Source organism: Scyliorhinus canicula, chromosome 9, assembly GCF_902713615.1.
Source record: "Scyliorhinus canicula chromosome 9, sScyCan1.1, whole genome shotgun sequence".
Taxonomy (NCBI): domain Eukaryota; kingdom Metazoa; phylum Chordata; class Chondrichthyes; order Carcharhiniformes; family Scyliorhinidae; genus Scyliorhinus; species Scyliorhinus canicula.
Genome location: NC_052154.1, coordinates 161,111,542 through 161,128,270, shown reverse-complemented (window position 1 = coordinate 161,128,270; position 16,729 = coordinate 161,111,542). Strand labels below are relative to the sequence as shown.

General features: G+C 45.2%; 1 protein-coding gene across 15 annotated transcripts in view; it reads right to left on the bottom strand.

Annotated features, from left to right (window-relative positions):
- plekha7b (pleckstrin homology domain containing, family A member 7b) overlaps positions 1–16,729 on the bottom strand; it is a 636,198-nt gene that overhangs the window by 97,658 nt on the left and 521,811 nt on the right. For all 15 annotated transcript variants that reach the window (XM_038808072.1, XM_038808076.1, XM_038808066.1 and 12 more), the window contains one exon: positions 2,544–3,063. In XM_038808072.1, the coding sequence (XP_038664000.1) occupies positions 2,544–3,063 (520 nt within the window). The remainder of the gene's footprint in view (positions 1–2,543; positions 3,064–16,729) is intronic.

The following is a 16,729-nucleotide window of genomic DNA, read 5'->3' as shown; positions in this document are numbered from 1 at the left end:
GAGGAAACCCACGCAGACAAAGGGAGAACATGCAAACGCCACACAGACAGTCACCTGAGGTCAGAATCGAACCTGGGTCCCTGGCGCTGTGAGGCAGCAGTGCTAACCAATTTGCTGCCCAATGTGGCGATGTGTTGATGTGCCAGCTTATCAAATCCCTTTTGGAAATCCAGGTCACCACATTTACAGGTCCTCTTTATCCATTTGCTTGTTACTTCTTCAAAGAAGTCTACCAAATTAGTTAAACATGGCTTTCCCTTTCACAGAACCATGTTGACTCTGCTTGATTCAATTCTGATTTTCGAAACATTTTGCTGTATAACCTGCTTAATAATGGATTCCCCAGAACGAATATTAGGGTAACTGCCTATAGCCTCCTGTTTTCTGTCTCTCTCCTTTCCTGAATAAGGACGTGTCACATTTTCTATTTTCCCGATCAGCTGGAATGCTCCCAAAACCTAAGGAATTTTAGAAAATTATAACCAATGCCTCTACTATCTCTGCAGCCTCTTCTTTTATGATCATAGCATGGAGGTCATCTGGTCCTGGGGACTTGTCTTAATCATTTCCCCAAAACACCTTTAAGTTGTTTTAAGATTCTCCCTCCTTTTCACCTCTTCATTTTTAAGTATCTGTGGCAAGTTTCCTAAGCCTTCTACAGTGAATATAGACAAAGTCCCGCCTCATTGGATTCCACCATTTCCCTGTTTTCCATGATCAATTCCCCAGTCTCGCCCTCTCTCTACCAAATCAACACTAGCTTTAGTTACTCACTTCCTACTCAAATATTTGCAGATGCTCTTACTATCAATGTTTATATTACCAGCTAGCTTCAACTCATGCTCTGCTTTTTTTTTAAGTCGTTCTTTGCTGGCTCTTAAAGGACCTTCAGAATGAATGACCACATTTGGGAAAGGGGAATGCAAGGTCTCTAAATACCAGAATGTGACTCATGTGTTAATAGGAAAGGACTTTTTAAATAAGAAATCAAAAACAAGTCTTTAACATATGGCTGATATTTTGTACTTCTACAAGCCCATTAAAGTGAAAGAAGAGAAAGAAGTCTGACAGGCGAATTGGAAAACCCAGCCCCGTGACTTCAACCACTAATATTCTGGTCAGTAGTTCAGAGCACTTGCTGCAGATCCACATTGTGCAGTCCTTTTGAACCCACTGAATGGGAAACTGAGGTGCCTCCATGTCACCTGCACTGAGCTACAGGTTATGATGGACGTCTACTTTCCTAATGCTTGGAATAGTAATGAGTCAAGACTCTGGAAAAGCATTGGTATGGAGCATTGTAAAAATACATTTGCCTTTAGCAATGATGTAAAATGGGCGAGAGTGAATTGGCCGCCCATTGGGCACTATGTGTGATTTTCCTTTGCACTGAAGTCAATACCTCTGCCCCGTCATTAAACTGTAGGAGCTACATGGAATGAAGAGCTGCTAAGCCCCACCTATCACTGTTGCTGACAGTCCACTCCCTGCCACTCTGCATAAAAAGGACAAAAGTTTCTTAAAAATTGCACTAAAGAATCAGGCAGGATGATTTTACATTGAGATCTTTGAATTACTGCCATAATCCTTTTAAAATGATTCACTAAAAAAAAATGCTCAATAGTTTAAAGTTGAGGTTGTCCAATGTCTGACAACTGACCTCCAATCAAAATTATTGCTCCTTCTAATCTTCACTTGAGCACAGCAGCTTCTTAGCAACTTCGCCAAATGATCAATTTTTGTGCCAGAATACAAACAGAACAGGAAGATCCCCAATGGGTTTAAGTTAGTTAATTGCAGCTAAGGTGATAGGAGGGATTCCATAACTGATCACAACACCCCTGGGCAAGGCAGGGGAAAATATGTCAGCCAACATCCCTGCTTTCAATGGCCATGAGATCCCAGGGTGGAGGCAAGAATGAATATCACAGCTGACCACTTCTTCATCTGATTTTGACAGCTGAGCAACTTCCACCTAGGAGGCATAAACAGGCTCTAGAATCCCAACTGTTTTTCCCTACCTACATTGTGGCATGATGTTGCCTCTGGGGCGGCATGGTACCACAGTGGTTAGCACTGTTGTTTCGCAGCTCCAGGCTCCCAGGTTCGATTCCCGGCTTGGGTCACTGTCTGTGTGGAATCTGCACGTTCTCCCAGTGACTGCGTGGGTTTCCTCCAGGTGCTCCGGTTTCCTCCCACAATCCAAAGATGTGCAGGTTAGGTGGATTGGCCATGCCAAATTGCCCCTTAGTGTCCAAAATGTTAGGTGGGGTTACTGGGTTATGGGGATAGGGTGGGAATGTAGGCTCGGATAGGGTGCTCTTTCCAAGAGCTGGTGCAGACTCGATGGGCCGAATTGCCTCCTCTGCACTGCAAATTCTACGATCTACGATCTTACATCTATCCGAGATTAACTTGCTCAGCACAGAGTAGGAGATCAAGCCTGGTGTCTATTATTATTATATGCACCATCTTACTAATTACTGCATATATGTAGAAAAAAAACTGATGTGTTTCAAAACTGCATAAAACACAGACTTTACCTTTGTCAAGGACCCACGGACTCTTCTCGGAGACCCTGTTATTAAGATCTCGAATGGCCTTTTTTCCAAGGGTTTGACAGTGACTCTTTCTGCAGGAGTGTGCGGTCTTCTAGGTGAGAGGGTTTTTGGAAGGCCTGGTGGCGGGATATCTGAGGGAGATGGCGGAACAGAGATTGAACGAGGAATATCTAAGGCAGATTTTGGTAAGCCAGAGTCAAAGTCTGTGGCATGTGAGGGGTAGAGTGGAGCAGTTGGACTGCCGTGCTTAAACTGCTGCCTCTGCTGCCACTCATACAGCTGCCATACTGTTCCCTCCTTCGTGGCTTTCCGATCTTCATTCGACATCTTTAAGTGGATAACACGGTCTTGTGCGTACTTGTAATCGCTTGGTAAGTTATGATTCGCAGCAGTGGAACTTTCAGAAGGTTGCCCGATATTCTTTGGCAGAGTTTGGTAGCTCTCTTGGTAAGGCTGAGGTTGGTTTGCTGTCCGATGTGGCAGCGTCTGGGCAGATGCAAGGCTGAAAAGCAGAACGAAAGAGAGAAGTAAATGGCAAGTCATGCACACAGTACAGAATTTCTGAAATATGCTCAGAATTTGCATTTGTTAGAAAATATAAATAACTTCCTCCCTCAACAAACACGAAAAATCATGTTAATTAGTCTTTCATCTCATTGATGTTCATAGGATTAGGTTGCATGCTAAACAGTTGCCACATATACTTACTTACCAAAACTTCTAAATAATTAATTTTTATGCTGCGTTTATCAGACATTGCTAAGATTCAAGCTATTTGCTATGTAAACACAAGTCTTTCATTCACATCTGATTAATTCCACAAATAAGTTTTTTGTTTATACAACCTTGGGTGTCAGCTCCCTGATGCCTGAGATAAATGTATCACAAGGTAATGGCAGCATTTTTACCTATCTCTAATTGCCCTTGAAAAGGTGGCGGTGAGCTGTTTTTTTGAACCATTACAGTAGGTATACCCACTGTGCTATTAGGGAGGGAGTTCCAGGATTTTGACCCAATTACGGTGACGGAATAGCAATTTAGTTTGAAGTCAGGATGCTGCGTGGCTTGTATGGGAACCTATAGGTGGGGGTGCTCCCATATGTCTGCTGCCCTTGTCCTTCTAAGTCAGGGGTGGGCAAACTAAGGTCTTTATGCGGCCCACCAAGTCATTAAAAAAAAAAAAAAAATTTTTTTTAATTTAAATTTTTTTTTTAAGGTTAATGGGGGGGGGGGGGCTGTTGGGTTACTTACTGGTATAGGGTGGATACGTTGACTTGAGTAGGGTGATCATTGCTCTGCACAACGTCGAGGGCCGAAGGGCCTGTTCTGTGCTGTACTGTTCTATGTTCTATATGAGGCGCCCAGAATCATAACCGGGTGAAGTAATTATTTTACTTAATATACTATGCGGCCCTTTAAAATTGTGAATTTCTGAATGTGGCCCTTGCACGGAAAAGTTTGCCCACCCCTGTTCTAAGTGGTAGAGGTCATGGATTTGGAAGCTGCTGCGTGAATTTTGTATATAGTACATGCTGTTGCCACTGTGTGTTGGTGATGGAGGAAATTAACCTTTATCATTGGTGGAAGAGGTGCCGATCAAGCACGCTTTGTCGTGGATTGTGTGAAGCTTCTTGAGTGTTGTTGGAGCTGCACTCATCCAGGCAAGTGGAGAGAATTCCATCACACTCCTGACTTGTGCTTTGTGGATGGTAGACAGGCATTTGGGGGTCAGGAGGTGAGTTACTTGCTGCAGAATTCCCAGCCTCTGACCTCTCTTGAATTTATATGGCTGGACCAGTTTAGTTTTGGTTCAATGATTAGCTCTAGAATGTTGATAATGGGAGATTCAGCGATGGTAATGCCATTGAAAGTCATGGGGAGATGAAGGTTCTCGCTTAACAGGGATGGCCACTGCCTGCCACTTGTGTGGCACGAATGTCACTCACCACTGATCACCCCATCCATTTCTTTCCCTTCCTTCTAGTCATCTGAAAGCACTGACTATGAGTATGATTCTACTGCTGGCATATGCCATCCAGTATCTCTACGAGTGCTCAGGAATCGGCATGCAACAGCAGGCTAGTTGAAGCCTCAACTAGCCGTACGTAACATTCACATATTGCCAATTTTAGCTTATTTTGTTAGTAAATGGTCAGAGGCAAAATCCTGACAAACCTCTCCCTAAACCAATGACTCTAAACCTAATTGTGTTGCTTCTTATTCTACCATTAGCTAGCTAAAATAGAACAGAGCGGCACGCAATAATTTATCTTCAATTTCATAGGATCATTACAGTGCAGAAGGAGGCCAATTTGTCTATCCAGTCTGCACTGACCCTTGAACACCCTAACTAGGCCCACTCCCCCACCCTACCTCTTAACCCAGTCACCCCACCTAACCTTTTGGACTCTAAGGGGCAATTTTTCACGGCCAATCCACCTAACCTGCACATCTTTGGACAGTGGGAAGAAACTGGAGCATCTGGAGGAAACCCCACAGGCGTGGTGGGAACATACAAACTCCACAAGGGTGGAATTGAGCCCAGGTTCCTGGCGCTGTGAGGCAGAAGTGCTAACCACTTTGCCACCGTGCCGCCGCCGCCCAGTTTTCTTTTTAAAGCCGAAGCATCTAGGGTCAAAACTGAGGCTGGTCTCCCCAAACAATAATGGAACACAGACATAAACTGATTGTTTGCTAGATTGAAAGGCTGTTTCTATCATTCTTGGCAGTTGTGAATTAATTGCTGGAGGCAACAGAAAATAATTTAACACAATTAATTACTGCCCAAGTAGTTTCCTCCTGATCAATGGTAAAATGACAGAAGGAGTCATCAATTGCACCATCAAGCAAGAATAATTTACCAATAACCTAATCATCGATACTCAGTTCAGGTTCTGCCAGAGCTGCTTAGCTCGAACCACAAACTTAGATCCAATTATGGTTGCAAGAGCTGAACAACAGAGTAGCAGTGAAAGTAGATGCCTCAACCTCAAAGCAACATTTAGATACAGCACTAAATGGCTGGAGTCACAGCTGTCGCAAAGATAATGTTCAAAGACTAGTCATGCTAGCGCCAGGACATCACAACAGAAATTCAACAGGATGGCGGACTCCACCCAATCATCTACAGCTGCTTCAACTATGACCTTCCTTCCCTCATAATGTCAGGGGTGGGACTGTTCACTGATGATCTCGCAACTGCGGAGCTCCATTCACAACTCCTCTGATCATAAAGCAATAGATACCAGCCACAGAAAAACATCCTAGATAAAGTCAGGCTTGGTCTGCCATATGAAGGTCAGATTCGCACCAAGTGCTGAGCTATGAGAATATCAAACATGAGGAAACCCAGCTAATTCTCTTTAAACCTCAGTGGTACTGAAATTACAGAGCTCCCCACAGATCAATAACTTGAGGGAGGATCAACAAGGACTAGATTTTAATTAGAGCAGAGTATCACCACAGTGGATGCGGGAAGCAAATTGGAATTGGAATCACTATGGTGGCTGCAAGAGTAAAACAGAGGTGTGGTATCGCCAACAAGGGGCTCATCTCATGACACTTCAAAGCCTCTTCACCATTAACAATCAAGAGTATCAACAACAGAGCACTTTTCCCTTGTATTGAATTCAATGGCCAATTGAAGCCTGTAGTACAGTGGATAGTAAATCTGAACATGGAGGACATCAAAGCACAGCCCATTCCCACTGTCATCAGAGATCCATTTTTCCTCCAGAAAGGATCACTAGGTGTTCTTACTGGTACAACCGGTCACATTAGTTATTTCAGGACTGTCAGAAATCAAACTTAGGACTGTCCGGGTCTCTACTGCAGTACCACACAGGGAACTGCACTGACCAAATGAGTCTTCAGAGGCTGCTTTTCAGAAGAGAGAATTCAGAAGAAATGCTTTTACCCAAAGTATAATAGAAACATCGAAAACAGGAGTATAGTAGGCCATTCAGTCTATCAAGCCTGTGCAATCATTCAATGGGGACGCACAATAGCACAGCGGTTAGCACTGTTGCTTGACAGCACCAGGGTCCCAGGTTCGATTCCCGCTTGGGTCACTGTCTGTAAGGAGTCTACACATTCTCCCCGTGTCTGCGTGGGTTTCCTCCCACATGTCCCAAAAGACGTGCTTGTTACGTGAATTAAACATTCTGAATTCTCCCTCAACGTATCCGAACAGGCGCCGGACTGTGGCGACGAGGGGATTTTCACAGTAATTTCATTCCAGAGTTAATGTAAGCCTACTTGTGACAATAATAAAGATTATTATTATTAATGTGATCATGGCTGATCTCAACACCGTACTCCCACCATCTCCCAATACTCCTGGATACCTTTAGAGTCTAGAATTCTGTTTTCTTCTTAAACAGATTCAGTGACTTGGCCTCCACGGCCTTCTGGGTAGAAAATTCCACAGGTTCATCACCTGATGTGTGAAGAAGTTTTCCTCATCGCAGTTCTAAATGGCCTACCTCGTATCCTGAAACTGTGACCCTATTACAGGCCAGTTAGTCTTACTTCGGTGGTAGGCAAAGTAATGGAAAGGGTACTGAGGGATAGGATTTCTGAGCATCTGGAAAGGCACTGCTTGATTAGGGATAGTCAGCACGGATTTGTGAGGGGGAGGTCTTGCCTTACAAGTCTTATTGACTTCTTTGAGGAGGTGATCAAGCATGTGGATGAAGGTAAAGCAGTGGATGTAGTGTACATGGATTTTAGTAAGGCATTTGATAAGGTTCCCCACTGTAGGCTTGTGCAGAAAGTAAGGAGGCATGGGATAGTGGGAAATTTGGCCAGTTGGATAACAAACTGGCTAACCGATAGAAGACAGAGAGTGGTGGTGGATGGCAAATATTTAGCCTGGAGCCCAGTTATCAGTGGTGTACCGCAGGGATCAGTTCTGGGTCCTCTGCTGTTTATGATTTTCATTAACGACTTAGATGAGGGAGTTGAAGGGTGGGTCAGTAAATTTGCAGATGATACGAAGGTTGGTGGAGTTGTGGATAGTGAGGAGGGCTGTTGTCGGCTTCAAAGAGATATAGATAGAATGCAGAGCTGGGCTGAGAAGTGGCAGATGGAGTTTAACCCTGACAAGTGTGAGGTTGTCCATTTTGGAAGGACAAATATGAATGCGGAATACAGGGTTAACGGTAGGGTTCTTGGCAATGTGGAGGAGCAGAGAGATCTTGGGGTCTATGTTCATAGATCTTTGAAAGTTGCCACTCAAGTGGATAGAGCTGTGAAGAAGGCCTATGGTGTGCTAGCGTTCATTAGCAGAGGGATTGAATTTAAGAGCCGTGAGGTGATAATGCAGCTGTACAAAACATTGGTCAGGCCACATTTGGAGTACTGTGTGCAGTTCTGGTCGCCTCATTTTAGGATAGATGTGGAAGCTTTGGAAAAGGTGCAAAGGAGATTTACCAGGATGTTGCCTGGAATGGAGAGTAGGTCATACGAGGAAAGGTTGAGGGTGCTAGGCCTTTTCTCATTAGAACGGAGAAGGATGAGGGGCAATTTGATAGAGGTTTATAAAATGATTAGGGGAATAGATAGAGTAGACAGTCAGACTTTTTCCCCAGATGGAACACACCATTACAAGGGGACATAAATTTAAGATAAATGGTGGAAGATATAGAGGGGATGTCAGAGGTAGGTTCTTTACCCAGAGAGTAGTGGGGGCATGGAATGCACTGCCTGTAGAAGTAGTTGAGTCAGAAACGTTAGGGACCTTCAAGCGGCTATTGGATAGGTACATGGATTAGGGTAGAATAATGGAGAGTAGGTTAACTTCTTAAGGGCAGCACGGTAGCATTGTGGATAGCACAATTGCTTCACAGCTCCAGGGTCCCAAGTTCGATTTCGACTTGGGTCACTGTCTGTGTGGAGTCTGCACATCCTCCCCGTGACTGTGTGGGTTTCCTCCCACAGTCCAAAGATGTGCAGGTTGGGTGGATTGGCCATGAAAAAGTGTCCAAAATTCTATGATTAACCTAGGACAAAAGTTCGGCGCAACATCGTGGGCCGAAGGGCCTGTTCTGTGCTGTATTTCTCTATCTATGTTCTAGACACCCCAACCAGAGAAAGCAACATCTCTGCATCCAGTCTGTTCAGTCCTGCCTGAATTTTATATGTTTTAATGAGATCCCTTCTCACTCTTCTAAATTCCAGTGAATACAAGCCTGGTTGACCCAATTTCTCCTCAGATGACAATCCTGCCATTCCAGGAATCAGCCTGGTGAACGTCCCTCTAAGGCACTTCCTGCTTCACTCTCGCTATGGCAAGTACATCCTTTCCTGGATAAGGAGACCAAAACTGCACACAATAATCCAGGCATGGTCTCGTCGAGGCCCTGTACAGCTGAAGCAAGACATCCCTGCTCCTGTACTTGAACACTTGAATCCTCTTGCAAGAAAGGTCAACATGCCCTCCTAAATGCTTGCTATATTTGCATGCTTGCTTTCAATGACTAGCATACAAGGCCACCCAGGTCTCTAAGTACATCAACATTTGCCATTCTATCACCATTTAAATAATACTCTGCCATTCGTTTTTCTTACTGAAGTGGATAACTTTACACTTGTCCATGCTATACTGCAACTGCCAGGTATTTGTTCTCTCACTCAACTTGCCTAAAGCGTCTTGAAACCTCTCGACTTTCTCCTCACAATTCCACCTCGTCTTGTGTCGTCAGCAAACTTGGAAATCTTACATTTGACTCCCTCATCCAAATCATTGATATATTTTATGAATATCTGGGGTCCAAACACTGATCCCTGTGGATACCCTGTTATAAGAATGTGGAACTCACTACTGCAGAGCTGATTAAAGCTAATAGTATAGATGCATTTAAAGGGAAGCTAGACCAGTGTATGAGGGAGAAGGGAATGGATGATTATGATGATAGATTTAGATGAGGACAGGTGGGAGGAGGCTTGAGTGGACCATAAATACTGGCATGGACGGATGGGGCTGAATGGACTATGTAATCCTTTATACTTTTGGCTTCAATGAATACAATGATCTCATCCAGTCCCTCCACCAACAATCCTGATGAAATTGCATTGTGCACTCGTTACTCTCAAACTGTCTAAAAATAATTATATATTTCTATAAAATCAATGTAGTGCAACAATAATTCTTTCCAAAACCCATCAAATACAAAAAAAATGTCAGACCCACACATTTTAAATGTCAGTCTGTACTGTGTGAATATCCCCAAAGTATACTTCAGGAGGAAAGAAACCATTCTGGCCACTATAAGGGGAAGAATTGCATGAACCAATTTTATGCCAGTTAGCATACCACTGCTTTCAATGAATAACTAATTAGCAATAATAGAATATTAGAATAGTGTTAGTCAAACAGAGCCACTGTTTAGAAGATTAAGCATAACCCATCTCTTCTGTTTAACCTATATAACTGTTGATTCCTTGAGAAAGCAATGCCTGTATTTAGATAGGATTTGTATCATGTCAGAACCAATTTACAGCACAGCTATAGTCATTCAAACTCAACCAGAGCAACCATTACTACTCTGCGTTTAATATTAAACAAGTATAAAACAAGCCAGCACTGAGCATTAGAATTCTATTAAAATTTTTAATGAAAGGACCAGAAGCAACAGGAGTAAAGTAGATGTCAATAAACAATGAAGCATAGCTCAGCAGTAATGTGTAAACATTAAACATTCAGAGCATACTAATAGAAAAGTCAGAAGAAATGTACTGAGCAGGTTCCAAGTAATAGAACTGAATGTAATCGCAAGCATCATCTGCAACATACATTCAGGTACTGACATCAAGGGGCTTAAGGTCAATTCTCCCCAAAACCAGGCTTGGAGATTGCAGTTAATCCGTGCCTGTTGACTGCAGTGTGACCTGCTGCTTTAAATAAAATCATGTTACCTGCTGCTTTAAATAAAATCAATGTTCAGTCAGTATTAGTCTTGCTGTTGTTTGGCTGGATGGTGTAGCAGGGGGTCAGTATCATAAAAAGGCCAGTTCTATTTAAAGCCTGCACTGCTTAAAGCTAGCCTGCACTTCTTAAAGGGGAGAAGGATTGTGGCTGGAGCAGGTGGTGGCAGTCCTATGGCAGCTGAATCTAACTTGGAAAAAGCAGAAGAATGGCACAACCTGAGAGAGTGCTTCTCCAAGATGTTCACACCGGGGAAGCCATGGTGGAGGAGGGAGAAAGTCAGAGAGTTGCCCTGTTTCTGCTTGGGGCCAGGACACCTTCCAAGTCGGGGCTGGTTTAGCTCACAAGGCTAAATCGCTGGCTTATAAAGCAGACCAAACAGGCCAGCAGCACGGTTCGATTCCCGTACCAGCCTCCCCGGACAGGCGCCGGAATGTGGCGACTAGGGGCTTTTCACAGTAACTTCATTGAAGCCTACTCGTGACAATAAGCGATTTTCATTTCATTTCATTTCAAGTCCATGTTCAGAAAGCAATGGGAGTAGATAGCAGTGCAGGGAAATGCCAGGAGTCAAACTCAGAGAACCTAGCTTCATTGTTGGAGCTTTCATTGCAGCTTGAGCAATAGCCACACAACACCTGGTACTGCAGTGGAAGTATAGATTGTTGTCAGGTAAAGTCAGCTTACTGCCACGCAAGCTCAAACTGCAGGCATCATGGTTTTGGATTGCAGTGTGCAAAGGGGGCTTGCAGGGGGTCACAGCTGTCCTGTAACTGGTCTTCAAATAGAAATAATCAGATGGCTGAGACGACATCCTGGAGAAGTGGCAGTGGCTCCACGAGGCAGAAAAGTGTTGCTCTCTCTCAGGAGGAAAGCATTCATCCTCCCATCACTGCCCCGTAAATGATTCCTTCTAATCAAATATGGTCCCCTGTCCAAAGCCAGAACTACTGTCCATTTAAAATACTGCCTCATTGCCAGCCCCCCCTCTCCTCCTCACGCATCGCCAGCCTCTCCCCCCCCACCTTGTTGCCACCCTCGCCCTTCCACCCTGTCGCCACCTTCACCGTCGCCACCCTCGCCGTCACCACCCTCCACCCACCTCATCGTCAACCTCCCCCTCCCACCTCGTAACCAACCAACCAACCCCCCTCTTGTTGCCTCTTAAATATGTATCCACATCCCTGGTAACTTCCTATTTGAATCCCTCCAATCAGTTTCCTGCACCCATACCAACAACCTGCACCTAAACCAAGTCACAATAGTGATAATGCTGTATTACTCGTGCTCATTTACTTTTGTCCTTTGACACAACTGCCTATCAGGCACCCATGCTGAATGGTGCAGCATAGATCTTGGACATCTAGGCCAGAGCTGCACGAGGCCATCCTGCAAAGCCACCTCATCTCTCTCAGTGCACATCAGCAGTCAGCAGCCTTCCACCAGCCTGGCTCCAGCCGCTGGGGTAGGACTACACTGGAGCACCAGGACATAAAAAGGCACACAGAAAATGGGCACCAAAGGAATGCACAAGGGTTTAGTTTGTATGAAATACGGAATGATTTGATTTACAAATTTTATGAATATTTTATTTTGTTGTGGCTTTTTTTATCTCCATTGCCATGTGAACACAAGATATCCAGTGAAGGTAAGGTGCAAGACTGTTGTTGAATGGGGAATTGCATCTGCAGTTATTGCTATCGTATTCGGATAACACTTCATGACGGTCAATCCGGCTATGAAGGGACAGCCTACATTCCTTCTTTTCTTCCTTCTAATGTTCCTGCTCCTCCTCGTCATGCTTCTACTACTAAGCTGCTTGCTGCATAACTAGGGTCAAGATTACACCCTCACAATTAGGAGATTGTGCGGCATGCAGTGCACCAATATGTCCTCAACACCCATTCTGTGGGGCTCTTCCAGGACAGTGTAGTGTTATGGCACGGCAAACAGTAATAATAATAATCTTTATTAGTTTAACAAGTGGGCTTACAGTAACTCTGCAATGAAGTTACTGTGAAAATCCCCCAGTTGCCACACTCCGGCGTCTGTTCAGGTACACTGAGGGAGAATTCAGAATGTCCATTCACCTAACAGCATGTCTTACGGGACTTGTGGGAGGAAACCGGAGCACCTGGAGGAAACTCACGCAGACAAGGGGAGAACATGCAGACTCCGCACAGACAGTGACCCAAGACGGGAATTAAACCTGGAACCCTGAAATGAAATGAAATGAAAATCGCTTATTGTCACAAATAGGCGTCAAATGAAGTTACTGCGAAAAGCCCCTAGTTGCCACATTCCAGCGCCTGTTCGGGGAGGCTGGTACGGGAATTGAACTGTGCTGAAGGGGAAAATGCTGGAAAATCTCAGCAAGTCTGGGAGCATCTGTGGGTAGAGAAAAGAGCTAACGTTTCGAGTCCGATGACTCTTTGTCAAAGCTAACAGACAGAGAAAGTAGGAAATATTTATACTGTGGAGTGAGAATGAAAGATGAGTCATAGCCACAGAAACCCAGGGAAACTGGGTGCAAATGGCCACAGATACCAAGGGGAAAGAGTGTTAATGGCAGTCCCCAGAGAGGACAAAAAATGTGATAGGTCAAGCAGCAGGGAAACTAACATCAGAGGATGAACTGTGGGTGTGGGGGAGGGGAAGGGGGTAGCAAAGAGGAGAAAGGTGCAGGAAAGGTGGATAAGATTGGGGGGGGGAGAAATTAAATGTCTATTAAGAAAGAAAGAAATGGTAAAAGACAGTTAAAATGAAATGAAAACAAATGGGTCGAGGTGGGGCTGATCATCTGAAGTTGTTGAATTCGATGTTCAGGCCGGAAGGCTGTAGTGTGCCTAACCGGAAGATGAGATGTTGTTCCTCCAGTTTGCATTGCGCTTCACTGGAACATTGCAGCAGGCCAAGAACAGACATGTGGGCATAGGAGCAGGGTCTTTTGTTAAAATGGCAAGCAACAGGGAGGTCAGGATCCTGAATGCGCACAGACCGAAGATGCTCAGTAAAGCTACCACCCAATCTGCGTTTGGTCTCTCCGATATAGAGGAGACCACATTGGGAGCAGCGAATGCAATAGACCAGATTGAAAGCGGTGCAAGTGAAACGCTGCTTAACCTGGAATGAGTGTTTTGGGTCTGGGATGTTAAGTATGGAAGAGGTAAAGGGGCAGGTGTTACACCTTCTGCGATTGCATGGGAAGGTGCCATGAGTGATGGGAGAGGTACTGGGTATGGTGGAGGAGTGGACTAGATTGTCTCGGAGGGAACGGTCTCTGCGGAATGCTGACAGAGGGAGTGAAGGGAAGATGTGTTTGGTGGTGGCATCACGCTGGAGTTGGCAAAAATGGCGGAGGATTATGCTTTGTATACGGAGGCTGGTGGGATGAAATGGGAGAACGAGGGGGACTCTATCCTTGTTCTGGGAGGGAGTGGAGGGGGCGAGGGTAGTGGCACAGGAGATGGACTGCACACTGTTGAGGGCCCTGTCCACAACTGTAGGTGGGAAATCACGGTCGAGGAAGAAGGGAACACATTTTCGAAGCACCAGTTTGGAAAGTGGAATCGTCGGAACAAATGCGACGGAGGCGAAGGAGTTGAGAGAAAGGGATGGAAGAGCTGTAGTCCAGATAGCTGTGGGAGTCAGTGGGCTTGTAGTGGATATTAGTGGATAGTCTATTGCCGGAAATGGAGACAGAAAGATCAAGGAAGAGAAGGAAAGTGTCTGAGATGGACCAGGTGAAAGTGATAGAGGGTGGAAACTTGAAGACAAGTTGATAAATTTTTCCAGGTCCGGGCGAGAGCATGACGTGGCACCAAAATAGTCATCAATGTATTGGTAAAGGAGTTGTGGCAGGGGGCCCGGATAGGCCTGGAACAAGGAATGTTCCACATACCCCATAAAAAGGCAAGCGTAGCTAGGACCCATGCAGGTACCCATTGCTACACTTTTGATTTGGAGAAAGTGAGATGAGTTAAAGGAGAAGATGTTGAGAGATATAACGAGTTCAGCCAGGCGGAGGAGAGTGATGGTGGATGGGAACTGTCTGGGTCTCTTTTTGAGAAAGGAGCGAAGAACTCTCAGGCCATCCTGGTGTGGGATGGAGGTGTAGAGGGATTGCACATCCATGGTGAATAGAATGGCCCGCAAACTGGAAGCTGTCAATATGACGCAGGGCATCAGAGGAATCCCGGATGTAGGTGGGGAGGGAATGTACCAAAGGAGTGAGGATGGAGTCAAGATAAGAGGAAATAAGTTCGGTGAGGCAGGAGCATGCTGACACAATGGGCCTGCCGGGACAGTCCTTTTGTGGATTTTGGGAAGTAGGTAAAAGCGGGCTGTCCGGGGTTGGGGGACTATGAGGTTGGAAGCCGTAGGGGGAAGGCATCCGGAGGAAATGAGGTCACTAACGGTGTTGGAGATAATGGTTTGATGTTCAGTGGTCTGGTCATGGTCCAGGGGGAGGTAAGAGGAAGTATTGAACTGTGCTGCTGGCCTGCCTTGGTCTGCTTTCAAAGCCAGCGATTTAACCCTGTGCTAAACCAGCCCCTGGAGCTGTGAAGCAACTGTACTAACCACTGTGCTACCGTGCCGCCTTTGAGTATTGTGTGTAGTTTTGGTCTCCTAGTTTGAGTAAGGACATTCTTGTTATTGAGGGTGTCCAGCGAAGGTTCACCAGAATAATTCCCAGGATGGCATATGAAGACAGACCGGATTGACTGGGCTTGTACTCACTGGAGTTTAGAAGAATTAGATGGGATCTCATAGAAACATATAAAATCCTGATGGGACTGGACATGCTAGATGCGGGAAGAATTATCCCGATGTCCAGAACTAGGAGTCACAGCCTCAAGAATTAGGGGTAAGCCATTCAGGTCTGAGATGATGTGAACTTGTGGAATTTTCTACCACAGAAAGCTGTTGGGGCCAGTTTGTTGGGTTTATTCAAGAGGGAGCTGGATGTGGTCCTTGCAGCTAAAGGGATCAAGGGGTATGGAGAGAAAGCGGGAGTGGGATACTGAATTTGCATAATCTGCCATGATCATATTTAATGGTGGTGCAGGATCGAAGGGCTGAATGGCCTACTCCTGCACCTAGTTTCTATGCTGTGCAAATTGGGTCATCAGTAATGTAGTCAGTGGGGTGGCCCTCATCACCTTGCAGCCACCCATTTACCCTAATGGGTCAGTGCAGCTGGCACAATGAATGGTCACAGGTTGAAACCACCATGACTGCATAATTCTCCCTGCCTATGATCATACACATCAGGCAGACATTCAAAGGGCTGCAATCCCTTTTGGTTCCTCTATAGAGCAGGGTTGACATGCAGTCAATGGTAGCCTGCACCATGGGGACGCTTACAATCCTGCAAAAGTCATGTTCTCAATTTGCCTCCTACTCTATGGCAAGAGAGAATGAACATCAACTTTGGGCAGCACGGTAGCATAGTGGTTAGCACAATTGCTTCACAGCTCCAGGGTCCCAGGTTCAATTCCCAGCTTGGGTCACTATCTGTGCGGAGTCTGCACGTTCTCCCCGTGTGTACGTGGGTGTCTCCAGGTGCTCCGGACTCCTCTCACAGTCCAAAGATGTGCAGGTTAGGTGAATTGGCCATGTTAAATTGCCCTTAGTGTCCAAAATTGCCCTTAGTGTTGGGTGGGGTTACTGGGTTATGGGGATAGGGTGGAGGTGTGGGGTTGGGTAGGGCGTTCTTTCCAAGAGCCAGTGCAGACTCGTTGGGCCGAATGTCCTCCTTCTGCACTGTAAATTCTATGAAATCTATGAACTGAACTAAATTGAGGTTGACAGTGAGCTCTCTCATCCAACAATGGACGAACAATATCTCAATTTCAAGCCTAGAAGGAGCCAAACGGACCTTCTTCTTGTGTACCCTTGGGAAATATGGTTCCCAAAAAATAGCTTTTCTCTCTCTTCCAGCAGCTTGTCCTGCTCTCTATAGCCTCTGTTCATTCTTCAAATCATGCACGTGCACACATGTCTGGGGGTTCTGTAGATGGGTCATATGGATGCGAAACATGAACTATGTTTCTCTCTCTGCATAGAAACTGGCAGACCAGAGATTATCCATTTTTTTCTGATTTTATTTCAGATTTCCAGCATTTGCAGTATTTTGTTTTTCTGGGTAAACTGGTTTGCGTAGAAGCCTTACAGCCAGCAAAAACATTTTAGCACCTGCTACTTCATTCTCAAGCAATTGTTAAATCAAAACAATGGC